Source organism: Coregonus lavaretus (assembly GCF_964263955.1).
Source record: "Coregonus lavaretus genome assembly, chromosome: 6".
In the NCBI taxonomy this organism is placed as follows: domain Eukaryota; kingdom Metazoa; phylum Chordata; class Actinopteri; order Salmoniformes; family Salmonidae; genus Coregonus; species Coregonus lavaretus.
This window is the reverse complement of record NC_139993.1, coordinates 47351340-47379193: the sequence shown is the minus strand read 5'-3', so window position 1 is coordinate 47379193 and position 27854 is coordinate 47351340. Positions and strand designations below refer to the sequence as shown.

At 45.9% G+C, this 27854-nt stretch overlaps 1 protein-coding gene across 2 annotated transcripts; it reads left to right on the top strand.

Moving 5' to 3' along the window:
• Positions 1 to 230: 230 nt before the first annotated feature.
• Positions 231 to 16182, top strand: LOC311130899 (GTP-binding protein REM 2-like). 2 transcript variants are annotated; one of them, XM_084163712.1, is made up of 6 exons: positions 231 to 411; positions 529 to 582; positions 1344 to 1659; positions 1846 to 1919; positions 8938 to 9115; positions 15480 to 16182. In XM_084163712.1, the coding sequence occupies exons 2-6, from the start codon at positions 529 to 531 to the stop codon at positions 15770 to 15772; spliced, it is 915 nt and encodes a 304-aa protein (XP_084019838.1). In that variant the 5' UTR covers positions 231 to 411; the 3' UTR covers positions 15773 to 16182. The 2 variants fall into 2 exon arrangements, with proteins under 2 accessions (XP_084019838.1, XP_084019837.1); XM_084163711.1 differs by having other exon boundaries at positions 405 to 582.
• The last annotated feature ends 11672 nt before the right edge of the window (positions 16183 to 27854 follow it).

Sequence of the window (27854 nt, the reverse complement as noted above, 5' to 3'; positions counted from 1 at the left end):
AGATTATGATTTATGCTTTATCTGACCCATGTAGCTCCTGCATTCAAACATTTTATAGAGATGGACTCCGCCTGACCTTTTCTTTACAGGGAAGATGCAGTTCCCGCAGCTTTACATTTAATAGCCTAAATCAATTTTGTCTAAGAAAATGAAAAGCTGGCAACGATCATTTATTTACACGTCATGTAAGTGAGTCATAATGCAGAAGCGCGAGGTAAGACACTGCAGGAGGACCGAACTTAATGTACGAAAGCAAACTGTGTGGGAGAGAGAAGTGTGTTGTCTATGTAGCCTCTGAGTCTGTGCGTGTGATGTTTGTTTGTGAGCGCGCATGAAAGAGAGAGAGAGAAAGAGAAAGAGAGAGAGAGAGAATCCGGTTTTACTTTGTTGGTGCTGCGAGTCTTGTGCCAGGTAAGATCATCCTGTGGCTTTGAGGTAGAGCGCGCTGGAGTGAGAAGAGTGGGAGGGCGGGAAAACGCTCGGGAGTCCGTAAAAGTCGATTTCTGACCGATGTATTTCACATTGCAGATGCAGACAGATGCGCTCATAGACATTATCAATATCGAGGAAACACTGGCGAAGGTAGGCGGGGATGTTTAAACACAATGTGCGAGGCAGCACGTAGCTTTTGAACTGTTTATATCGATGCAAATATGTCATAGTTTGCCTAATGGTTGCCTCACAAGACATCTGCCATATGTGAGTGACAAGACGTGGGAGGTGCTGGTGACATAATTGAAGGGCTTTGATTCTTTATTTATTTTTGAGCTTCAGATTTCATTAACATCAAATTTGTCATGGGCATGAGACCATTTAGTTCTTGAGTGGTTCTCTGCATCTCTTAATGTGTGTGTGTGTGTGTGTGTGTGTGTGTGTGTGTGTGTGTGTGTGAAGAGAGAGACAGAGAAATAGAGAGATGAAAATATAAAGGGAGATTTGAGATAGAGATAGGGAGACAGGCAGAGACAGTGTAGGTGTTGATGAGGGCGATAGATACAAAGTGAGATACAGTAATGTGACAAGAGCTTTCTATTACAGGATCACACGGAAAGTTATAACATGTCAGGTACAGAGTGACTAGACCACTCCCTATTACAGTCCAATTGGTGTCAAGTCTTACTGGAGACAGATTAAGTTAAGGTAGTTCATTAGGAATCACAGCCTTGCACAGGGAAGCTACATCACCTTCCCTGCTTTCTAGACAATTGGCGATTTCTGTGTGTATGCAAAACTGCCGCTGAGTGTGGAACGTTGATGGAAATGTGGACTCAAAGTCAGAATCTGGTTGGTGCATGTTATATGTGAATATAATGTGTATATCTATTTATTTGTCTCTCTTTTAGTGTGACAGTATGACTCTGTCCAGTGCCCTGCCTTTACGCAGAGGAAGTACCCCTGTGCCAATCAAACACCAGCTCAGACGAGAAGAAGCAGTCCATGATGATTGTGATTGGACATCAGGGTTGGCTGGACCTTCTCCTCCTCCAATCAGTTTCAGCCCGGCGAAGGATGAGACCATCACCTCAGCGGTAGAGGGGAGACCCCCCTCTGAAGGGCCCTTTCGAATTGCCCTGCTGGGGCAAAATGGGGTGGGCAAGTCAAGCCTTGCTATCGCCTTGGCTGGGGATTTGGATAGAACTGCATCTGTGGATTCTGAAGGTACATTGATTGGTGTTTGGATGTTGGTCAGTGTTTCAACAAAAATAGGCCTATGATACTAACAGGTAGAAAGTGTGCAATGCATAACACCCCAGCAATGTGTATGTCTTGTAAATAAGCATAGGCTAAAACCCCTCTTCCCCCCCATCTCCCACCTGAGACTTGCCTGCTATGTCTCTCCCTTAGGAGAGGGCTATGTACGTACTGTTACCGTGGACGACGAGGACTGCACCATCCTTATCTACGACAACTGGAGGCAGGTGAGCCAAACGACACCTCTGTGGCCCCACTCTACCCCAGCCTTCTCTCTCCCACTCCTCCCCTCATGTTTAGTCATAAAGTGTTGCCCGATCTCCCTGTCTGTGATCAGGCAGTGGAAATATGACATTCCTCTGTGGGAGTCTGTGATAGGCTGGGTAGGAAGCCTATTATCAGGTTATTTTCCACAGGATTACCTCTGTTCCCCTGAGCACGCTTCAAACACATGTGTTCATGGATGTGTGAGGGAGGGAGCTGCTCACTGAGCAGATGTACTGGGGACATTTTCTCCTTCTGCTTGTTCTGACTCAGCTGGAGGTTGGGTATCCTGAGTGGCGCAGTGGTCTAAGGCACTGCATCGCAGTGCTAACTGTGCCACTAGAGATCCTGGTTCGAATCCAGGCTCTGTCGCAGCTGGCCGCGACCGGGAGACTCATGGGCGGCGCACAATTGGCCCAGCGTCGTCCAGGGTAAGGGAGGGAATGGCCGGCAGGGATGTAGCTCAGTTGATAGAGCATGGCGTTTGCAACGCCAGGGTTGTGGGTTCGATTCCCATGGGGGGCCAGTATAAAAAAAAAAATTTATTCACTAACTGTAAGTCGCTCTGGATAAGAGCGTCTGCTAAATGACTAAAATATATTGCAAAATTATCTCGCTGTATCAGCTCTCTAGTCTGCAATCACAAGAGTTTGTGAATTTCCTTTTCGTTTACCTTAATCAGCATGATTTTATTCCAGTGCTGTTTATGTACTGATGTAGGATCTTAATTTGACCCGTTTCTAACAGCAGAAAAATAATTCTGCAGCAACAGGAAATGTGAATTATTGTGTGGATTATAATTAATGGACATGTTCATAGGGGTTGATACATTTTTAGTTAGGGCAAATGAAGCCTGAAATGTTAAAGTGGAAATTACAAACTTAAGAAGCCTTTTTAAACCTTAATTACACTACAGGTTTGCAGTTCCTGCAACAACAGGGTGATCAAATTACAGGGTTTTTTCAATCACTTTGGTGCAATTTTCACAAGTATGTTGTACATTTTCACAACTCTAAGCACAAACATCAAAACAGATCATCAAAACGGCTCATGTTTCAAAACTCTAAGCACATTTCAATTGACTGAGTACAACAAACAAATTGACAAAGTCACTTGTTCACTGCACCAAATCCCTCTTTCAGTTTGGATGCATATTCAATCTAAGTATCTGCTTTTCAAAATGCAATATTCACGTTACTTTTGATATGATTTTCCTGCATTTGTTAAGAAAAGCCATATCTCAGACTGGCCAATAAAAATAATAGATTAAGATGGGCAGTCTGAGATATGGCTTTTTCTTTGCAAATCTGCCTAGAAGGTCAGCATCCCGGAGTCGCCTCTTCACTGTTGACGTTGAGACTGGTGTTTTGCGGGTACTATTTAATGAAGCTGCCAGTTGAGGACCTGTGAGGCGTCTGTTTCTCAAACTAGACACTCTAATGTATTTGTCCTCTTGCTCAGTTGTGCACCGGGGCCTCCCACTCCTCTTTCTATTCTGGTTAGAGCCAGTGTGCGCTGTTCTGTGAAGGGGGTAGTACACAGCGTTGTACGAGATCTTCAGTTTCTTTGCAATTTCTCGCATGGAATAGCCTTCATTTCTCCGAACAAGAAAAGACTGACGAGTTTCAGAAGAAAGCTATTTGTTTCTGGCCATTTTGAGCCTGTAATCGAACCCACAATTGCTGATGCTCCAGATACGCAACTAGTCTCTAGAAGGCCAGTTTTATTGCTTCTTTAATCAGCACAACAGTTTTCAGCTGTGCTAACATAATTGCAAAAGGGTTTTCTAATGATCAATTAGCCTTTTAAAATGATCAACTTGGATTAGCAAACACAACGTGCCATTGGAACACTGGACTGATGGTTGCTGATGATGGGCCTCTGTACGCCTATGTAGATATTCCATAAAAAATCAGCCGTTTCCAGCTACAATAGCCATTTACAACATTAACAATGTTTACACTGTATTTCTGATCAATTTGATGTTATTTTAATAGACAAAAAAATTGCTTTTCTTTCGAAAAACAAGGACATTTCTAAGTGACCCCAAACTTTTGAACGGTAGTGTAGCTGTAAATACTACATCATCATTCTCCATCAGCCAGTCTGCTTCAATAGGACAAAGTGGAACGAGTCACTCTATGTGCTACCATTTGGAATTATAGTGCAGTGTACAATGCATTGCTGAAATACCTGGGTTGTAACTTGCATTTAACAATGTTCAAATCATTATCTGAATTTCATTGATACAATGTAAGCTGATGAATTTCATTGATGCACTGTAAGCTGATTAATTTCAAGCAGCGAGACAGGCGGTACTGTATCAGTTGACAAGTCACGTAGAAAAGGTGATGGGGCAGAAATGGCATACAACACTGTGCTACATTTTTACAGTAGTGAACTGATTTACAATACCCTATTTCTGATGATTTGTCTGACGTGTTGTCACGTTCGTTCATGAACGGGTCAGACCAAGGCGCAGCGTGATATGCATACATGTTTATTTGAACCGAATAAACAACTACAAAACAACAAGTCCAAGGTACACAAACAACATACCTCAACACGGAACAAGATCCCACAACCCACTAGTGCCAATAGGCTGCCTAAGTATGGTCCCCAATCAGAGACAACGAGCGACAGCTGCCTCTGATTGGGAACCACACCGGCCAACAAAGAAATACACATACTAGAATATACAACATAGACAATCACAACATAGAAAATCACACCCTGACTCAACAAATAAGAGTCCCCAGAGTCAGGGCGTGACAGTACCCCCCCCCAAAGGTGCGGACTCCGACCGCACAACCTTTACTTAACAGGGTAGGGGCCGGGTGGGCATTCCGCCTCGGAGGCGGATCCGGCTCCGGGCGTGACAACCACCTATTCTCCGCCTCCCTGTTGTGCCCCTGGTCTGGTCTGGACCTCGGCGTGCTGCTTCCCCTCTCCTTCCTCCCACTATACTCCAAGCCCTGTCTGGACCCTGGTGTGGGAGACCCCGAACCTGGAGAGGGGCTGACGTCTGGGTCTGGACTGGAGCCGCTGACTGGAGCTGGACCAGGCACCGGTGGAGTGGACTGCTCTGGCTCCGGAGTGGAGCCGCTGACCGGATCTGGACTGGACCCCGGTGGAGCGGACTGCTCTGGCTCCGGAGTGGAGCAGCTGACCGGAGCTGGATCAGGCACCGGTGGAGCGGACTGCTCTGGCTCCGGACTTGAGCAGCTTACCGGAGCTGGATCAGGCACTGGTGGAGCGGACTGCTCTGGCTCCGGACTGGAGCTGCTGACTGGTGGCGGACCAGGCACCGGTGGAACGGGCACGGGCCGTGCCGGACTGGACACACTCACCACTGGTCTGGTGCGAGGAGCAGGCACGGGCCGAACCGGACTAGGAACATGCACCACCGGCTTGGTGCGAGGAACAGGAACAGGCCGGGCTGGACTGGCGACACGCACCACTGGCTTGGTGCGAGGGGCAGGAACAGGCCGGGCCGGGCTGGCGACGCGCACCACTGGCTTGGTGCGAGAAGCAGGAACAGGCCGGGCCGGGCTGGCGACGCGCACCACTGGCTTGGTGCGAGGGACAGGAACAGGCCGGACCGGGCTGGCGACGCGCACCACTGGCTTGGTGCGAGGGGCAGGAACAGGCCGGGCCGGGCTGGTGACGCGCACCACTGACTTGGTGCGAGGGGCAGGAACAGGCCGGGCCGGGCTGGCGACGCGCACCACTGGCTTGGTGCGAGGGACAGGAACAGGCCGGACCGGGCTGGCGACGCGCACCACTGGCTTGGTGCGAGGGACAGGAACAGGCCGGGCCGGGCTGGCGACGCGCACCACTGTCTTGGTGCGAGGAGCAGGAACGGGCCGGACCGGACTGCGAAGGTGGACTGGAGGTCTGGAGCGGAGAGCTGGCACAACCCGTCCTGGCTGGCTACCCACTTTCGCACTACACGTGCGGGGCGCTGGCACAGGACGCACTGGGCTGTGCACGCGTACTGGCGATACAGTACGTAGAACCGGCGCAGGATATGCGGGACCGAGGAGGCGTACTGGAGACCAGGAGCGTTGAGCCGGCACACCCCGTCCTGGCTGGATGCCCATCTTCGCACGGCACATACGTGGTGCTAGCACAGGACGTACAGGGCTGTGCCGGCGCACTGGCGACACAGTACGTAGCTCCGCATAACACGGAGCTTGCCCAGTCATACGCCTTCTCGCGTGAGTACGGGGAGTTGGCTCTGCTCTAACCCTAGGCTCCGCCAACCACCCTTTTAGCCCCCCAAAATTTATTTATTGGGGCTGTCTCTCGAGCTTCTTCCTCGGCCGGCGCCTTCTGCGTTGCCGCTGCTCCTCTCTATACCGCGCCTCCACTGTCTCCTCCCAAGGACGGCGATCCATCCCGGCCTGAATCTCCTCCCATGTCCAGGAACCCTTCCCTTCCAGGATCTCCTCCCATGTCCAGGCTGTCTGCTCCTGGACACGCTGCTTGGTCCTCGTTTGGTGGGATCTTCTGTCACGTTCGTTCATGAACGGGTCAGACCAAGGCGCAGCGTGATATGCATACATGTTTATTTGAACCAAATAAACAACTACAAAACAACAACCGAAACGTGAAGTCCAAGGTACACAAACAACATACCTCAACACAGAACAAGATCCCACAACCCACTAGTGCCAATAGGCTGCCTAAGTATGGTCCCCAATCAGAGACAATGAGCGACAGCTGCCTCTGATTGGGAACCACACCGGCCAACATAGAAATACACATACTAGAATATACAACATAGACAATCACAACATAGAAAATCACACCCTGACTCAACAAATAAGAGTCCCCAGAGTCAGGGCGTGACACGTATGTACTGTATAAGGATAATGAAACTGTAAGACTGACATATTTCTCAACATTCTCACTATTGGAAACAAATGATAAAATAATTGTGCATGTCAAGTTTTAATCAAATACTGTATGGAAAATTATATTTACCCACTACTATTCTTTCTAACCAGCACTTCAAAAAGAACAGTTTGTATCTTTTATTTTTGCTATTGGATGAAATGGTAGTTAAAATGACTAAATGGAGCCTATCATTATCTGATGTACAGTATGGGTGACTAAACAAAATGTTCTCATGGTATTTCACAGAAAACTTAGATTTTCCATGAATGACTCAGGGGTGAAAGATGTGTGAAACCCCAATGAATGCACAATCTAAGGTCCTTAACATAAGATAGGGGGCATTACAAGTGTTATCAGTTTAGAGTTTTGTGCTTAGAGTTTTGAAAATATACAACTTACATCTAAAAATGTGCCAAAGTGATTGAAAAAAACAGTAAGATCCTACATCTGTAAGTGGATCACAGACGTTGTTCTTTGTTTGTCTTGTAGGAGATACTGATCTTGGTGATGCTGCTCTGTCTTATCTGTTCAGAATAGTTTGAGTTAGCCTTTTGATGCAGTCCAGTCTCAAGAGTGAAATCATAAATTCAGATTTTAGAAATCAAATGTAGCTTTGCTCATGCAGTGTCCCTGAAGCGTTTTCAGTGACTTATGAAGGATTCACTCAAAGGGCATACAGTGTGTGTGTGTGTGTCATTGTATTCTCTGTGTGTGTCATCAGTAATTGATGTGGTTCCCAGTTGGTGTGGTATGGTAATTTGTCTCTAGGCAGCAGGGAATCATAGAATGAAAGCGCACAGGGCTTCACTCTCACTCTTGACTGCTGCAGCAGGCTTTCACTGCATACCACCAAAACAATAATTTGTTTGAAATGTTGAAAAAACACAAGCACACACACTCTTTGATATGACTATTGGTCTGTAGAGCACTCATCATGCCAGAGTTATAATTAAATGTTGCAACTGACTCTCATTTACAAGGCTCTCAGCACAGCAGTCGGAAAATGTGGAAACAAACCATTCAGACTCAGAAAAATAGATTTTTAGGGAGGGAAGAGCTGCCTCCCTCTACCTCTTCACTTGGTGACGTCTATAGACCCATTGTGATGGGGGGAAATCAATCCAGTTCCATATCGGGATATTCTTTTTGACGATATATCATTTTGACAATATCGCAATATTATTTATGCGCTAGTTGGCTGTACCTGCACAAAAAATCCAGTATCTTTCCTTCATAGCTTGTTCTCCATCTTATTTTTAAATAGGGAGCCAATTTATTTTCAGCACTTTTATTTCCATGACTGATCAAAATGTGTTTTTTTCATGGCTCTCTTTTGTCCCTCTGCAGCAGACATATGCTGAGAAATATGTTTGGAACATCGAATCGCAATAAAATCATAGTATCGAATCGCAATACATATAGAATCATGAGAATCGCAATACATATCGTATCGGCACCTACGTATCGTGATAATATCGTATCATGAGGTCCCTGGCAATTCCCAGCCTAGTTTATACCTGGTTCTAACATGCGTCCTTTGGCATGATCTTGTCCACATTCTGATTGTGCCCACATTTTTAGACAGGTGTAGACAATTAAATACGCACTGTGATCTGATTGTGATCAGATCTTCCTGACCATCTCTGGAGGTAGTCAGACACGCATTGTGTCTGGATGTGCAAGTGTAGACAGATCTGGACAGTGAAACCATTTAAATCATCATTATCCCACCCTCTAAAATCATTGACAGGTGGCACCATTCACTTATGCCATCAATATGTGTCTTAAAATAAATAAATAAATATTATTTGGAAAATATAGCAGTGAAATTATTTGCTTAAAGGGAAGGACCAGAAAATCTGGTCACAATGTAGACACAGTGGACAGATAAGAGACACGTTTTCAAAGTGTGGGCACAATCAGAATGTGGACAAGATCAGGACACAGGACCCATGTTAGCGCCAGGTAGAAACTAGGCTTATAATACATAGACATGTATTCTCATTGAAATTTATACGACTAAATGGAAGGTAAAGCGGTATGGTTGTGGTGATCTCGTTCCCTCCCTCTCTCTCTCAGGACCTGTCTGCTCTGCAGTGCGAGGTGTGTGTCCTGGTGTTCTCTGTGACGGACAGGCGTAGTTTCCACCGCACCGCCCAACTTCGCCTCCTCCTCAGGGAGATGCAGCCACAAACTCCCATCATCCTTGTGGGCAACAAGAGTGACCTGGTCCGTTCGCGTGAGGTCAGTGCTCAAGGTGAGGCAGATTGTCCCTCTCTTTGTTACAGCACAGTGGTAGAGTGGTCGCCCTTTGTCTCTGCAACCTTAACCTGCAGTATTGTATAGTGTATACCTTTCCCTATAGATGATATCTTCCTATATATGCTCTCTTCTCTCATTGCCTTGTCCCTGCCTGCCATCTCCACCCAGTGTGTTGACAGGTTGAGTTATATGATGTATCTCTGCAGGGTACTGGGGTGCAGGGAGAAATGTAGAAATATAGAAGGAAAGTTGTCACGGTTTCGGCCGAGGCTGCTCCTCCTCCTGGTTCGGGCAGGCTTCGGCGGTCGTCGTCCCCGGAGTACTAGCTGCCACCGATCGATGTTTCATGTTCGTTTGGTTTTGTCTTTATGTTGTACACCTGTGTCTTGTTAGTCCTCGTTAGTGTCCTATTTAGTTCTCGTTGGTTGTGTTTGTCTTTGTGTGTGATTGCTCTTCTGTTTTCGTGTTGGAGCTACGTACTTCCCTCCAGTGTTTTTGGAGAGGGTTTTCGCACATGTTAGTGCGCCGTTTGTTTGACGCCTGTGTGCGCCGTGATTTCGCCTTTGGGCTTATTGTGCTTATTTTCTACGTGATTATTGCACTAAAGTCTTTTGGACTGAGCTTCTGCGTCCTGCGCTTGATTCATGCACCACACCCACCTTCAGCACCCCTTGACAGAATCACACACCAGAATGGAATCAGCAGGATCTGCAGTTACGCCTGAGTCGCTCGAGGACCATGTCCGCGGCCAAGATGACCAGATACGACAACTGGGGACCGCTCTACAGGACGTCATCAACACCTTGCACCGATGGGAGGCCAGCGGGGTACCCACGCCTCCACCTACCCTGCCAACCCCATCGGCCGGTCCACCAGTCCCAGGTCCGGAACCTTCGGCTCTCGCTCCCGAGGGCGTATGACGGAACAGCTGCCGGGTGTCAGGGGTTCCTCCTGCAGGTGGAGCTCTACCTGGCCACTGTACACCCGGTGCCCTCGGGACACGAGAGCGTTTCCGCCCTCATCTCCTGTCTCACGGGCAAGGCGTTGGAGTGGGCTAACGCCGAGTGGAGGAAGATGGACGCCAACACCATCTCCTACGCCGAGTTCTCCCGTCGCTTCAAGGCCGTGTTCGACCATCCACCGGAGGGCAAAGCGGCGGGGGAGCGTCTAGTCCACTTGAGACAGGGGAGGAGGAGCGCACAGGCATTTGCTCTAGAGTTCCGGACTCTAGCGGCGGACGCAGGGTGGAGTGAACGGGCCCTCATCGACCATTTTCGATGTAGCCTACGGGAGGACGTTCAACGTGAGTTGGCCTGCAGGGATACCCATCTTACCTTCGACCAGTTGGTCGATATGTCCATCCGTCTGGACACCCTGCTGGCCACCCGTGGACGTCCCGAGGGGGGTCCGTCCATTCCGCCCTCCGGCACCTCCGAGCCGAGCCCTATGGAGCTCGGGGGTGCCGGCGCTAGAGAAAGGAGGAGGAGGAGCCCGAGGGGGCCTGTCTCCTGCACCAAGTGCGGTCGTGGAGGGCACACTGCGGCCAGGTGCTGGGGAGGGTTCTCCGGGGGAGAAGACGACAGGCCACGCACTGGGGGGGCCTCCCAGGTGAGTAGACGTCCCACTTACCCAGAGCTTTCTGTTGCGCACTTTTGTATACCTGTTTGTTTTCCACAGGTTGCACCTCATTCCCAGCATAAGGCGCTAGTAGATTCAGGCGCAGCTGGGAATTTTGTTGATCGGAAGTTTTGTGTAGATTTAGGGATCCCTCTCCTACCTGTTGACAAACCTTTTCCCGTTCATGCCTTAGATAGCCGCCCGTTGGGGTCGGGGTTGATTAGGGAGATCACAGCGCCACTTAGGATGTGTGCGCAGGGGGGTCATGAAGAGACTATACAGCTGTATCTGATCGACTCTCCTGCGTACCCAGTGGTGCTGGGAATTCCCTGGTTAAGCACCCATAACCCTGCTATTTCGTGGCAACAGAGGGCTCTCGATGGGTGGTCTGCTCAGTGCGAGGGGCGATGTCTGGGTGTTTCCGTGGGGGCGACTTCGGTGGAAAGTCCAAACCAAGTGCCCGCACTGCACATTCCGCCTGAATATGGGGATTTAGCTCTCGTGTTTAGCAAGACTAGGGCGACGCAGTTGCCTCCTCATAGACAGGGGGATTGTGCGATTGATCTCCAGGCAGGAGCAGCGCTCCCACGGAGCCATGTGTATCCTTTGTCTCAAGAGGAGAGAAAAGCTATGGAGACTTACATAGCCGAATCTTTGAGACAGGGATACATTCGGCCCTCCACTTCTCCCGCCTCCTCAAGCTTCTTTTTTGTGAAAAAGAAAGATGGAGGGTTGCGCCCGTGCATTGATTACCGTGGTCTCAATCAGATTACTGTGAAATACAGTTATCCACTCCCTCTGATTGCGACCATGACGGAGTCATTGCATGGAGCGCGGTTTTTCACAAAACTGGATCTCAGGAGCGCGTATAACTTGGTGCGCATTAGGGAGGGCGACGAATGGAAGACAGCGTTTAGTACCACGTCAGGTCATTTCGAGTATCTTGTCATGCCATATGGGTTGATGAATGCTCCATCAGTCTTCCAATCCTTCGTAGATGACATTTTCCGGGATATGCAGGGACAAGGGGTGGTCGTGTACATTGATGATATTCTGGTGTACTCGTCTACCCGAGCCGAGCATGTAACCCTGGTGCGTCGTGTATTGAGGAGGCTGTTGGAGCACGACCTATATGTCAAGGCAGAGAAATGTCTGTTTTTCCAGGAGTCGGTCTCCTTTTTGGGTTATCGGTTGTCCGCGTCAGGGGTGAGAATGGAGGTGGATCGTGTGTCCGCTGTGCGTAATTGGCAAACCCCAACCACTGTAAAAGAGGTGCAGCAGTTCTTGGGCTTTGCGAATTACTACCGGAGGTTTATCCGGGGTTTTGGACAGGTGGCAGCTCCCATCACGTCCCTTCTGAAAGGGGGTCCGGTGCGCCTGCAGTGGTCAGCTGATGCGGACAGGGCCTTTGGGAGACTGAAGGACCTGTTTACGTCGGCTCCGGTGCTGGCGCATCCGGATCCCGCATTACCCTTTCAGGTTGAGGTGGACGCGTCTGAGGCAGGTATAGGGGCCGTTCTCTCTCAACGGTCCGGCTCGCCACCTAAACTCCGCCCCTGTGCTTTTTACTCAAAAAAGCTCAGCCCGGCGGAGCGTAACTATGACGTTGGGGACAGGGAGCTGTTAGCTGTAGTTCAAGCCCTTAAGGTGTGGAGGCATTGGCTTGAGGGGGCTCAACACCCTTTCCTCATTTTGACTGACCATCGGAACCCGGAGTACATCCGGGCAGCGAGGAGACTGAACCCTCGCCAGGCTCGATGGAGTATGTTTCTCACCAGGTTCGTATTTAAAATCACGTACATCCCTGGGTCCCAGAATGGTAAGGCAGATGCACTGTCCCGGCGGTATGACACGGAGGAGAGGTCCGTTGAGCCTACTCCCATACTACCGGAGTCTTGCCTTGTGGCACCGGTGGTGTGGGAGGTCGATGCCGAAATCGAGCGAGCGTTGCGTACCGACCCCAGCCCTCCACAGTGTCCTGAGGGTCAGAAGTACGTTCCGCTCGAGATTCGGGATCGACTCATTTACTGGGCTCACACGTCACCCTCCTCTGGACATCCGGGTATTGGCCGGACAGTGCATTGCCTTAGCACTAAATACTGGTGGCCTACTTTGGCTAGGGATGTGAGGGTTTATGTCTCCTCCTGCTCGGTGTGCGCCCAGTGTAAGGCGCCCCGACATCTGCCCAGGGGTAAGTTACAACCCCTGCCCGTTCCACAACGACCATGGTCTCACCTCTCGGTGGATTTTGTGACAGACCTTCCCCTCTCTCAGGGGAATACCACCATCCTGGTCGTTGTGGACCGGTTCTCAAAGGCCTGTCGTCTTCTCCCTATGTCGGGTCTTCCTACTGCCCTACAGACCGCTGAGGCCCTATTTACCCACGTCTTCCGGCATTACGGGGTACCCGAGGATATAGTGTCTGATCGAGGCCCCCAGTTTACCTCCCGTGTTTGGAGAGCGTTCATGGAGCGTTTGGGGGTCTCGGTTAGCCTTACCTCAGGGTACCACCCGGAGAGTAACGGGCAGGTAGAACGTGTCAACCAGGATGTGGGTAGGTTTCTGAGGTCGTATTGCCAGGACCGGCCTGAGGAGTGGGCACGGTACATTCCCTGGGCCGAGATGGCCCAGAACTCTCTCCGCCCTCCTCTACCAACCTAACCCCCTTCCAATGTGTGTTAGGTTACCAGCCGGTTCTGGCACCGTGGCAGCAGAGCCAGATCGAGGCCCCTGCGGTGGATGATTGGATGAGGCGCTCGGAAGAGACGTGGAACGCTGCCCACCTCCACCTGCAGCGGGCCGTCCTTCGTCACAAGGCGAGCGCCGATCTGCACCGCAGTGAGGGGCCGGTGTACGCACCCGGAGATCGAGTCTGGCTCTCTACCAGAAACCTACCCCTCCGCCTGCCCTGCCGGAAGCTGGGTCGGCGGTTTGTGGGGCCCTTTAAATTCCTGAGAAGATTGAACGAGGTGTGTTATAGGTTACATCTACCTGTTGAGTATAAGAATATTAACCCCTCGTTCCATGTGTCTCTTCTCAGGCCGGTGGTAGCTGGTCCACTCCAGGACAATGAGATAGGAGAGACTCCTCCGCCCCCACTGGACATCGAGGGGGCTCCGGCGTACACCGTTCGGTCCATCTTGGACTCCAGACGCCGGATGGGGGGTCTCCAGTATCTCGTGGAGTGGGAGGGGTACGGCCCGGAGGAGCGGTGCTGGGTGCCGCGGAGGGACATCCTAGACCCATCTCTCCTGTCGCAGTTCCACCGGGACCATCCCGCGCGCCCTGCTCCGCGTCCTCCTGGTCGTCCCCGAGGCCGGGTTCGGCGCACGGCTGGAGCCGCGCGTCAAGGGGGGGGTACTGTCACGGTTTCGGCCGAGGCTGCTCCTCCTCCTGGTTCGGGCAGGCTTCGGCGGTCGTCGTCCCCGGAGTACTAGCTGCCACCGATCGATGTTTCATGTTCGTTTGGTTTTGTCTTTATGTTGTACACCTGTGTCTTGTTAGTCCTCGTTAGTGTCCTATTTAGTTCTCGTTGGTTGTGTTTGTCTTTGTGTGTGATTGCTCTTCTGTTTTCGTGTTGGAGCTACGTACTTCCCTCCAGTGTTTTTGGAGAGGGTTTTCGCACATGTTAGTGCGCCGTTTGTTTGACGCCTGTGTGCGCCGTGATTTCGCCTTCGGGCTTATTGTGCTTATTTTCTACGTGATTATTGCACTAAAGTCTTTTGGACTGAGCTTCTGCGTCCTGCGCTTGATTCATGCACCACACCCACCTTCAGCACCCCTTGACAAAAGTGGCACAGCACTTCAGCTGCAGTGCAGTGTGGGAGTATGGGGGGAGGGACTGTGCATGCTGAGAACTGTGCATGAGATACTGAGAACACACACATTCATCTATTCATCTAGATGTACATATCAACTGAGGATAAGGCTGTGTGGTGTGTTCAGAAGACCCACCTGAGCTTGGCTGTATGGTCACCAAAACCTATAACACACATGTACACAAAACTCTCTGTCTTTCAAACTGTCTCTCTTTCACCCCCACCGTCTGTGTGTTGTGTGTTGCTCCAGACTGCAGCTCCTCAGGCCTGGCTGTTTTGGGTTTATGTTATGAGTGTTGTGTAACCTCAGAGCCATGTGGCCTTTGACTTATTATGAGGCAGAGAGCAGAGCAAGGCATTCTGCTTAATTACTTTCACAGTCACTGGGTAAAAACTCCCTTCCTTCTCGCTTTATGCTATAGCTGAACGAGCATGCTCAGAAGAAAAAACATGAACCATACTGGTTCTCTCTTCCTCTGCTGTCAGGGATAATTTAACCTCTCTAATTAACAAATAAGGTTTTAATTAGGACAAATTTGGGCAATTGCTTCTCACCATCTTTCATCATCTAGCTTCTCATTCCCCGTGATTTCTGTGTTGCACTCTTGCACTCGATCTTTTATATGTGCTTTTTTGTGTGTGTTTATCCTGGGGATAGTAGTCTGCAATGACACAATAAATCCAGAGAGGCAGGGATGTTTATATTGTAGTGTTTCTGAGGTCAACCAGAGGGGAGCTGGGCTGAGTCACAGCACAATGAGAATAAGAGGTGCTTCATCATGTAACTAATATGGATGAACCTGTGACAACAGCACATCACCGTGTACCCAATCTCATCCGAAATGCTCTCATCCTAAATGGGTAATGCGTTTACCACTGACAACTGTGCTTATTCATGGGTCTCTCTCTCTCGCTTTCTCTCAGAGGCCTTCACCAGTGCTACTCTGTTTGACTGTCTGTATGTGGAGATGTCAGCCTCCCTGGACCACCGCACGGTGGAGCTCCTGGAGTCTGCTGTGAGGTTAGCCAGAGGCCTCAGCCCGGTGCCCCCAGGGACCTATGGGCACGACATGGCTGGCGGCCTGGTGAGCATCACCCACCGGGCCAAGCGTTTCCTCACTAGCCTGGTCCCACGCTACCCTCGCGAGAGGGAACGAGACGGGGGCAAGTTCTTCAGACAGAAGTCCCGCTCCTGCCATGACCTGGGGGCCCTGTGATCAGGGATGAGGGAGGGATAGAACGAGCGAGGTATAGAAAGAGAGAGGGGTGGCTAGAGAGCGAGCAAGAGGGAAATAGCATGTAAGCAATTGCAAAATAGAGAGAGGGATCCAAAGAGGTAAATGATGGTGAAGAGAAAAGTGAGTGTGAAAGTGAGTGATGAGAGGAGGATACAGTAATGGAGGATGACACATGCATGAAGCAGAGAAGACCAGGAAGAGAGAATGGTGGACATATCTGGGTTGATTCATGTAGAAATGTTGTAGTGGAAAACCATAGAGAATAGAGAATTAGCTGTTGAACCCCTGTAAATACAACGCTAAGCATCATACTGCAGTTGTGGGACTGATTCTCCATCTCCATTCCGATGTGATGTCATTGAGGGCCAAATAAAACACTTTTAGAAGTCATGAGAAAGGAAGGTGACTCTTTTTTATCTGGTTATGTGTCTCTGTGTGTTGTGATACAGTTGAGAGACTTCACAGCCCAGAAACTTAATTGAATGCTTTTTGCAAGTGCAAGAGAGCAATCACAGTAGCAGCCCTGGTATAACATGGTTTTCACAGTGTTTCAGGTTTTGACGATTCACTTGATTTTTTGAGTATACAGACAATCTTGTATCCATGGGGATACAGAGAGGGGGTAGATAAACAGCCAGAGAGAGAGACAGAGAGAGACTAAATTTAGAGAGGGCATAAGATAGAAGGATGGAGGGGATGGAGAATGGAGCCAGGATTTATTGTATGTAGAGTGATCATTGCCAGCTTACTGTTGTCAAGGAGACATAGAATCTTTGTGCCATATGCATTTTGTGTTCAACATTTTCCCATACAAAATTAGGGTACACTTGGAGGGGAATTAATTAGATTTCAGAATGTGTTTATTTTGGCGAGGAGTGCCAGAAAGCACTTTGTCAGATATCAGTATCACACAGCATCACTCTACTACCCTTAGTTCCACTCTCCATTCAATCCCACTCACACCCACACTATTGAAGAGCAAGCAGAGTATATCATCATGGGTCTTCCTATCATTGTCATGGACTTCATCAAAGAGAATGGTAGAACACTTCTGTAATCAGGAAGAAACAGTTGGGAAAATCACCCCCTTTAAATCGTGGCATGAAATCATATTTTATCTGTGACTCATTCCCCTGGCTCCAAACCCCTGGCTGGGAGCAGTGGGGGTGGATACTAGATACTGGATACCTGGAACAGGCAACAGGCTCCCCCCTGTGGTCAGATAACACACTGAACCAGCTACTTTTTTGTCTTAGAATACCTTTTCTACTCAAGACTACTAAAGTAGCAGATGTAAAAGAAATGCCTGAGCGGAGTCCCCACATCTGGTTTTCAGGGGAAACAGAAGCAAAGATGGTGGATAACGATGGTCATGGCTAGAAGGGATCCTTTTGTCAAATTAACAAATTACTTTTTTTGCATTTAGCTAACCTTAACCTTTTTCCTAACCTTAACCTACTGTTTACCATTGAAAAAAATGAAAAGGTTCTCTGTGTAAGTGGGCGTTTCCTCTCTGAATCTCCCAGCAAAATTAGACTACATTTAGGCAATTTTTTATATGTGTATTTCACAATGTTGATGTAAAAATCGGAGTATAACGCTTGTATGGATGTCAACCCCAATATACTGTATGTTCATGTAATCTTCACCAATCAACTGCATTACAGTTAAAAACGACTTTGACTACCACCACTGATTTCTGTATGCTAGCTATGCTACCAGCATACATTTTTTTTTTTATCGCTTTGGTAATATTTTCACAATGGTAAACGTTAGGTTAAGGTTAGCTAAAATCCAAAAAAGTAATTTGTTAATTTGACAAAAACTGGATCCCTTCTAGCCATGTCCATCGTTATCCACCATCTTTGCTTCTGTTTCCCCTGAAAACCGGATGTGGGGACTCCGCTCAGGCAATTCTTTTACATCTGCTACTTTAGTAGTCTTGAGTAGAAAAGGTATTCTAAGACAAAAGAGGACATGACAGGACTTCTTGTTTCTCAAGAATCTGATAGAAAGAGTAAAGGAGGAAGAACGTGATCTATATAAACCCAGTGATGTGTCTAGGTAGGTATTGCTCCTGAGTCACACTCAGAACCACCTCTTCAGTTCTTAAGATATTGTCTTGAATCTAGGTTGTGCCTTCAGATTTCGAGAAAATTAACAACTAAATAATAATTTTTCACTTCGCTCATTGACTTCTCAAACCCCAAACCCCGGCCCACCTGATCTGCTAAGTCTGCTTCGCAAGCGTTCCCGGAAGTCTGGCAATGTTGCGTCGCTGGGTTTAGAAACTCTATGACCAAGCTCTGAATCAAGGTCCTGAATTCATACTGTCCAGTATCAATTTATCCTGAAGGTTTTTCCAGGACCATAGCCCGTAAAAACAAAACACTGGTTTTCCAATGTCTGTGCATGGATATGAGATTTTGAGAAGTAACCAATCCTGTGAACAAGCTGCTAAAATTCATAAGAAGGGAGGTAAGGTGGGAGCTTCTGATGAATGGCCAGATACCAGTGCTGTAACCTTCTTCTGGTTTAGTGAGGTCCAGCTTACACTCTGGTGTATAACACAATGGTGGGTGAGACACTCAGTATTAGTAATAAAAGAGCACATGATAAACTATGTCAAGATTGAACACATAATGTGGAGGTAGCAGCATGCATACATACAGTCACATCTGAAATTATTGGCACCCTTGTCTCCCGAGTGGCGCAGTGGTCTAAGGCACTGCATCGCAGTGCTAGCTGTGCCACTAGAGATCCTGGTTCGAATCCAGGCTCTGTCGTTGCCAGCTGTGACCGGGAGACCCATGGAGCGGTGCATAATTGGCCCAGGGTAGGGGAGGGAATGGCCGGCAGGGATGTAGCTCAGTTGTTAGTGCATGGTGTTTGCAACGCCAGGGTTGTGGGTTCGATTCCCATGAGGGGCCAGTATGAAAAAAATGATGTATGCACTCACTAACTGTAAGTCGCTCTGGATAAGAGCGTCTGCTAAATGACTAAAATGTAAAATAAAGATGAGCAAAAAATACTGAGCTATAGGCCTTTTGTATTTAATTTGATAGTAAAACAATTAATCAGATAAATATATTTTATTTAAGTAAAAAAACAAATCTCAAAAAGATGGGTGACAAATTTATTGGCACCCCTAACAATTCTTATGAATAAAATTAACAAAATGTAATCTGCATTACCATTCTACTTTTTTAAGTTAATCTCAGTTTAAGGAACTGTCTTGTGGCCTTTAATGGCTTCCTGTTTCACTGGGGTATAAAAATGAGGTAACGCATGTCAAATCCATTTGTCATCCATCACCATTGGGAAAGGCAAAGAACTCAGAAAATGAAAAGAGACAAATGGTTGTTGATTTTCATAAATCAAACATTGGGTACAAAAACAACAACTGAAAAACTAAATGTACCACTTACCACTATTATGGCAACAATTAAAACCACAGAAACAGTGGTAATCTTGCCTGGTAGAGGACCCAAGTATATCTTGTCTCCACGCATGGTGAGGAAGATGGTTTAGGAGGCAAAGAAGAGTCCAAGGGCCACAGCTGAAGAATTACAGAACTTGGTTGCATCTTGGGGTCACCAAGTCTCCAAATCTGCAATTAGACGCCACCTCCATGCCAATAGGCTATTTGGAAGGGTTGCCATGAAAAAGCAACCAACAAATGTAGATGCCTGGAGTTTGCTGAACGGCATTGGCACTTGATTTGGAACTGGGTGCCATGGTCAGATGAGACAAAAATAAAGTTATTTGGCCATCACACCAATGGTGGGTTTAGCCTTGAAAGAAGGATCTATATGAAGAAAATAACCTCATTCCTATTACTGTAAATATGGTGGTGGATCTTTGATGTTATGGAGCTGTTTTGCTTCCACTGGTCCTGGGGCCTTAGTTAAGGTCAACGGCATCATGAACTATACCAAGTATTGGGACATTTTAGCCAAAAACCTGGTTGCCTCTGCCAGGAGGCTGAAACTAGGCTTTAAGTGGATCTTCCAGGAAGACAATGACCCCAAGCACACAACAAAATCCACAAGGGAATGGTTCATTGACCACAAAATCAACATTTTGCAATGGCCATGTCAGTCTCTGGACTTGAACTCCATTGAAGACTTGTGGTTTGAATTGAAGAGGGCAGTCCATAAGCGCAGACCAAAGGATATCAAGGATCTGGAAAGATTCTGTATGGAGGAATGGTCTAAGATCCTTCCATCGTTCAATCTCATAAAACATTATAGAAAAAGGCTAAGTGCTGTGATCCTCGCAAGGGGAGGGTGCACAAAGAATTGAAAACAGGGGTGCCAATAATTTTGACACATATATTTTAGAGATTTGTTTTTATTACTCTTTTTTTCTGAGCAATTGTATTAATATAACATTTTATTATTTTCCTATTTTTTGAGCATACAATATAGCTCAGCATTTGTATTATCTATTTTATACAGTGTTTTTTGCTTTATCAAGGGTGCCAATAATTTTGGATGTGACTGTACAACACATTACATTGCCATAGTCAATTATAGGTAGGAAGGTGGCTTGTACAAGTATTTTCTTAATGTACTATGAGGGAAGGGTCACTGCCGCGTTGGTTCTACTTTTGGCAATAAGCTTTTGTATTTAATTCCATTGTCCTCCAAGTGTTGCTGAATCTCCCCTGGATTTAATTTAAGCCCCCCCCACCCCACCGCCCCCAAAAAGAACAAAAAAATAAGTTGGACTTTCAGTTTCTTCGAAGACAGTTTATCATCTAACCATTGTACATGCTGCAAGTCTTCAAGCAAGAAATTCAGTCATTTGACAAAAAAGTCACTGCCCAACTGCCCACACAACTGAAAATAACTGCCCAGTTTTCATAAACTTTACAGTCAATTCAGATAAATGTCAAATTGCACTCTCATCTTATCATATAAAGTGATTTCCACTTCCAATTGTATGTTTTATCTCAAATGGACCACTCCATACAGGTAATAACAACTGATGACAATTAGATTGAATATGTAAGCCTAATGTACAGCAGTCAAGTTCTGAAACAACTTGTTTTTCATCAGAGTCATATCATGATGAAAAACAGCATACGATTAATCCTTATCAGGACATGACAGGACTTCTTGTTTCTCAAGAATCTGATAGAAAGAGTAAAGGAGGAAGAACGGGATCTATATACAGTTGAAGTCAGAAGTTTATATACACCTTAGCCAAATACATTTAAACTCAGTTTTTCACAATTCCTGACATTTAATCCTAGTAAAAATTCCCTGTCTTAGGTCAGTTAGAATCACCACTTTATTTTAAGAATGTGAAATGTCAGAATAATAGTAGAGAATTATTTATTTTAGCTTTTATTTATTTCATCACATTCCGAGTGGGTCAGAAGTTTACATACACTCAATTAGTATTTGGTAGCATTGCCTTTAAATTGTTTAACTTGGGTCAAACGTTTCGGGTAGCCTTCAACAAGCTTCTCACAATAAGTTGGGTGAATTTTGGCCCATTCCTCCTGACAGAGCTGGTGTAACTGAATCAGGTTTGTAGGCCTCCTTGCTCGCACACGCTTTGTCAGTTCTGCCCACAAATGTTCTATAGGATTGAGGTCAGGGCTTTGGGATGGCCACTCCAATACCTTGACTTTGTTGTCCTTAAGCCATTTTTCTACAACTTTGGAAGTATGCTTGGGGTCATTGTCCATTTGGAAGACCCATTTGCGACCAAGCTTTAACTTCCTGACTGATGTCTTGAGATGTTGCTTCAATATATCCACATAATTTTCCTTCCTCATGATGCCATCTATTTTGTGAAGTGCACCAGTCCGTCCTGCAGCAAAGCACACCCACAGCATGATGCTACCACCCCAGTTCTTCACGGTTGGGATGGTGTTCTTCAGCTTGCAAGCCCCCCTTTTTCCTCCAAACATAACAATGGTCATTATGGCCAAACAGTTCTATTTTTGTTACATCAGACTAGAGGACTTTTCTCCAAAAAGTATGATCTTTGTCCCCATGTGCAGTTGCAAACCGTAGTCTGGCTTTTTTATGGGGGTTTTGGAGCATTGGCTTCTTCCTTGCTGAGCGGCCTTTCAGGTTATGTCAATATAGGACTCGTTTTACTGTGGATATAGATACTTTTTTACCTGTTTCCTCCAGCATCTTCACAGGGTCCTTTGCTGTTGTTCTGGGATTGAATTGCACTTTTCGCACCAAAGTATGTTCCTCTCTAGGAGACAGAACGCGTCTCCTTCCTGAGCGGTATGACAGCTGCGTGGTCCCATGGTGTTTATACTTGCGTACTATTGTTTGTACAGATGAACCTGGTACCTTCAGGCGTTTGGAAATTGCTCCCAAGGATGAACCAGACTTGTGGAGGTCTACAATATTTTTTCTGAGGTCTTGGCTGATTTCTTTTGATTTTCCCATGATGTCAAGCAAAGAGGCACTGAGTTTGAAGGTAGGCCTTGAAATACATCCACAGGTAGACCTCCAATTGACTCAAATGATGTAAATTAGCCTATCAAAAGCTTCTAAACCATGACATCATTTTCTGGAATTTTCCAAGCTGTTTAAAGGCACAGTCAACTTAGTGTATGTAAACTTCTGACCCACTGGAATTGTGATACAGTGAATCATAAGTGAAATAATCTGTCTGTAAACAATTGTTGGAAAAATTACTTCTGTCATGCACAAAGTAGATGTCCTAACCGACTTGCCAAAACTATAGTTTGTTAACAAGAAATGTGTGGAGTGGTTGAAAAACAAGTTTTAATGACTCCAACCTAAGTGTATGTAAACTTCCGACTTCAACTGTAAACCCAGTGATGTGTCTAGGTAGGTATTGCTGCTGAGTCACACTCAGAACCACCTCTTCAGTTCTTAAGATATTGTCTCGAATCTAGGTTGTGCCTTCAGATTTCGAGAAAATTAACAACTAAATAATAATTTTTTCACTTCGCTCATTGACTTCTCAAACCCCAAACCCCGGCCCACCTGATCTGCTAAGTCTGCTTCGCAAGCGTTCCCGGAAGTCTGGCAATGTTGCGTCTCTGGGTTTAGAAACTCTATGACCAAGCTCTGAATCAAGGTCCTGAATTCATACTGTCCAGTCTCAATTTATCCTGTAGGTTATTCCAGGACCATAGCCCGTAAAAACAAAACACTGGTTTTCCAATGTCTGTGCATGGATATGAGATTTTGAGAAGTAACCAATCCTGTGAACAAGCTGCTAAAATTCATAAGAAGGGAGGTAAGGTGGGAGCTTCTGATGAATGGCCAGATACCAGTGCTGTAACCTTCTTCTGGTTTAGTGAGGTCCAGCTTACACTCTGGTGTATAACACAATGGTGGGTGAGACACTCAGTATTAGTAATAAAAGAGCACATGATAAACTATGTCAAGATTGAACACATAATGTGGAGGTAGCAGCATGCATACATACAGTCACATCTGAAATTATTGGCACCCTTGTCTCCCGAGTGGCGCAGTGGTCTAAGGCACTGCGATGCAGTGCTAGCTGTGCCACTAGAGATCCTGGTTCGAATCCAGGCTCTGTCATAGCCGGCTGTGACCGGGAGACCCATGGGGCGGCGCACAATTGGCCCAGGGTAGGGGAGAGAATGGCCGGCAGGGATGTAGCTCAGTTGTTAGAGCATGGCGTTTGCAACGGCAGGGTTGTGGGTTCGATTCCCATGAGGGGCCAGTATGAAAAGAATTATGTATGCACTCACTAACTGTAAGTCGCTCTGGATAAGAGCGTCTGCTAAATGACTAAAATGTAAATGTTAAATAAAGATGAGCAAAAAATACTGAGCTTTAGGCCTTTTGTATTTAATTTGATAGTAAAACAATTAATCAGAGAAATATATTTTATTTAACAAGTAAAAAAACAAATCTCAAAAAGATGGGTGACAAATTTATTGGCACCCCTAACAATTCTTATGAATAAAATTAACAAAATGTAATCTGCATTACCATTCTACTTTTTTAAGTTAATCTCAGTTTAAGGAACTGTCTTGTGGCCTTTAATGGCTTCCTGTTTCACTGGGGTATAAAAATGAGGTAACGCATGTCAAATCCATTTGTCATCCATCACCATTGGGAAAGGCAAAGAACTCAGAAAATGAAAAGAGACAAATGGTTGTTGATTTTCATAAATCAAGCATTGGGTACAAAAACAACAACTGAAAAACTAAATGTACCACTTACCACTATTATGGCAACAATTAAAACCACAGAAACAGTGGTAAACTTGCCTGGTAGAGGACCCAAGTATGTCTTGTCTCCACGCATGGTGAGGAAGATGGTTTAGGAGGCAAAGAAGAGACCAAGGGCCACAGTTGAAGAATTACAGAACTTGGTTGCATCTTGGGGTCACCAAGTCTCCAAATCTACAATTAGACGCCACCTCCATGCCAATAGGCTATTTGGAAGGGTTGCCATGAAAAGCAACCAACAAATGTAGATGCCTGGAGTTTGCTGAACGGCATTGGCACTTGATTTGGAACTGGGTGCCATGGTCAGATGAGACAAAAATAAAGTTATTTGGCCATCACACCAATGGTGGGTTTAGCCTTGAAAGAAGGATCTATATGAAGAAAATAACCTCATTCCTATTACTGTAAATATGGTGGTGGATCTTTGATGTTATGGAGCTGTTTTGCTTCCACTGGTCCTGGGGCCTTAGTTAAGGTCAACGGCATCATGAACTATACCAAGTATTGGGACATTTTAGCCAAAAACCTGGTTGCCTCTGCCAGGAGGCTGAAACTAGGCTTTAAGTGGATCTTCCAGGAAGACAATGACCCCAAGCACACATCAAAATCCACAAGGGAATGGTTCATTGACCACAAAATCAACATTTTGCAATGGCCATGTCAGTCTCTGGACTTGAACTCCATTGAAGACTTGTGGTTTGAATTGAAGAGGGCAGTCCATAAGCGCAGACCAAAGGATATCAAGGATCTGGAAAGATTCTGTATGGAGGAATGGTCTAAGATCCTTCCATCGTTCAATCTCATAAAACATTATAGAAAAAGGCTAAGTGCTGTGATCCTCGCAAGGGGAGGGTGCACAAAGAATTGAAAACAGGGGTGCCAATAATTTTGACACATATATTTTAGAGATTTGTTTTTATTACTCTTTTTTTCTGAGCAATTGTATTAATATAACATTTTATTATTTTCCTATTTTTTGAGCATACAATATAGCTCAGCATTTGTATTATCTATTTTATACAGTGTTTTTTGCTTTATCAAGGGTGCCAATAATTTTGGATGTGACTGTACAACACATTACATTGCCATAATCAATTATGGGTAGGAAGGTGGCTTGTACAACTATTTTCTTAATGTACTATGAGGGAAGGGTCACTGCCGCGTTGGTTCTACTTTTGGCAATAAGCTTTTGTATTTAATTCCATTGTCCTCCAAGTGTTGCTGAATCTCCCCTGGATTTAATTTAAGCCCCCCCCCCACCCCCCACCGCCCCCAAAAAGAACAAAAAAATAAGTTGGACTTTCAGTTTCTTCGAAGACAGTTTATCATCTAACCATTGTACATGCTGCAAGTCTTCAAGCAAGAAATTCAGTCATTTGACAAAAAAGTCACTGCCCAACTGCCCACACAACTGAAAATAACTGCCCAGTTTTCATAAACTTTACAGTCAATTCAGATAAATGTCAAATTGCACTCTCATCTTATCATATAAAGTGATTTCCACTTCCAATTGTATGTTTTATCTCAAATGGACCACTCCACACAGGTAATAACAACTGATGACAATTAGATTGAATATGTAAGCCTAATGTACAGCAGTCAAGTTCTGAAACAACTTGTTTTTCATCAGAGTCATATCATGATGAAAAACAGCATACGATTAATCCTTATCAGGACATGACAGGACTTCTTGTTTCTCAAGAATCTGATAGAAAGAGTAAAGGAGGAAGAACGGGATCTATATACAGTTGAAGTCAGAAGTTTATATACACCTTAGCCAAATACATTTAAACTCAGTTTTTCACAATTCCTGACATTTAATCCTAGTAAAAATTCCCTGTCTTAGGTCAGTTAGAATCACCACTTTATTTTAAGAATGTGAAATGTCAGAATAATAGTAGAGAATTATTTATTTTAGCTTTTATTTATTTCATCACATTCCGAGTGGGTCAGAAGTTTACATACACTCAATTAGTATTTGGTAGCATTGCCTTTAAATTGTTTAACTTGGGTCAAACGTTTCGGGTAGCCTTCAACAAGCTTCTCACAATAAGTTGGGTGAATTTTGGCCCATTCCTCCTGACAGAGCTGGTGTAACTGAATCAGGTTTGTAGGCCTCCTTGCTCGCACACGCTTTGTCAGTTCTGCCCACAAATGTTCTATAGGATTGAGGTCAGGGCTTTGGGATGGCCACTCCAATACCTTGACTTTGTTGTCCTTAAGCCATTTTTCTACAACTTTGGAAGTATGCTTGGGGTCATTGTCCATTTGGAAGACCCATTTGCGACCAAGCTTTAACTTCCTGACTGATGTCTTGAGATGTTGCTTCAATATATCCACATAATTTTCCTTCCTCATGATGCCATCTATTTTGTGAAGTGCACCAGTCCGTCCTGCAGCAAAGCACACCCACAGCATGATGCTACCACCCCAGTTCTTCACGGTTGGGATGGTGTTCTTCAGCTTGCAAGCCCCCCTTTTTCCTCCAAACATAACAATGGTCATTATGGCCAAACAGTTCTATTTTTGTTACATCAGACTAGAGGACTTTTCTCCAAAAAGTATGATCTTTGTCCCCATGTGCAGTTGCAAACCGTAGTCTGGCTTTTTTATGGGGGTTTTGGAGCATTGGCTTCTTCCTTGCTGAGCGGCCTTTCAGGTTATGTCAATATAGGACTCGTTTTACTGTGGATATAGATACTTTTTTACCTGTTTCCTCCAGCATCTTCACAGGGTCCTTTGCTGTTGTTCTGGGATTGAATTGCACTTTTCGCACCAAAGTATGTTCCTCTCTAGGAGACAGAACGCGTCTCCTTCCTGAGCGGTATGACAGCTGCGTGGTCCCATGGTGTTTATACTTGCGTACTATTGTTTGTACAGATGAACCTGGTACCTTCAGGCGTTTGGAAATTGCTCCCAAGGATGAACCAGACTTGTGGAGGTCTACAATATTTTTTCTGAGGTCTTGGCTGATTTCTTTTGATTTTCCCATGATGTCAAGCAAAGAGGCACTGAGTTTGAAGGTAGGCCTTGAAATACATCCACAGGTAGACCTCCAATTGACTCAAATGATGTAAATTAGCCTATCAAAAGCTTCTAAACCATGACATCATTTTCTGGAATTTTCCAAGCTGTTTAAAGGCACAGTCAACTTAGTGTATGTAAACTTCTGACCCACTGGAATTGTGATACAGTGAATCATAAGTGAAATAATCTGTCTGTAAACAATTGTTGGAAAAATTACTTCTGTCATGCACAAAGTAGATGTCCTAACCGACTTGCCAAAACTATAGTTTGTTAACAAGAAATGTGTGGAGTGGTTGAAAAACAAGTTTTAATGACTCCAACCTAAGTGTATGTAAACTTCCGACTTCAACTGTAAACCCAGTGATGTGTCTAGGTAGGTATTGCTGCTGAGTCACACTCAGAACCACCTCTTCAGTTCTTAAGATATTGTCTCGAATCTAGGTTGTGCCTTCAGATTTCGAGAAAATTAACAACTAAATAATAATTTTTTCACTTCGCTCATTGACTTCTCAAACCCCAAACCCCGGCCCACCTGATCTGCTAAGTCTGCTTCGCAAGCGTTCCCGGAAGTCTGGCAATGTTGCGTCTCTGGGTTTAGAAACTCTATGACCAAGCTCTGAATCAAGGTCCTGAATTCATACTGTCCAGTCTCAATTTATCCTGTAGGTTATTCCAGGACCATAGCCCGTAAAAACAAAACACTGGTTTTCCAATGTCTGTGCATGGATATGAGATTTTGAGAAGTAACCAATCCTGTGAACAAGCTGCTAAAATTCATAAGAAGGGAGGTAAGGTGGGAGCTTCTGATGAATGGCCAGA

Coding starts and splice junctions, on each gene's coding strand:
- LOC311130899 (XM_084163711.1), top strand. CDS start 511: ATGTATTTCACATTGCAGATGCAGACAGATGCGCTCATAGACATTATC. Junction 1,660..1,845: donor TGCATCTGTGGATTCTGAAG/GTACATTGATTG, acceptor TCTCTCCCTTAG/GAGAGGGCTATGTACGTACT. Junction 9,116..15,479: donor GCGTGAGGTCAGTGCTCAAG/GTGAGGCAGATT, acceptor GCTTTCTCTCAG/AGGCCTTCACCAGTGCTACT.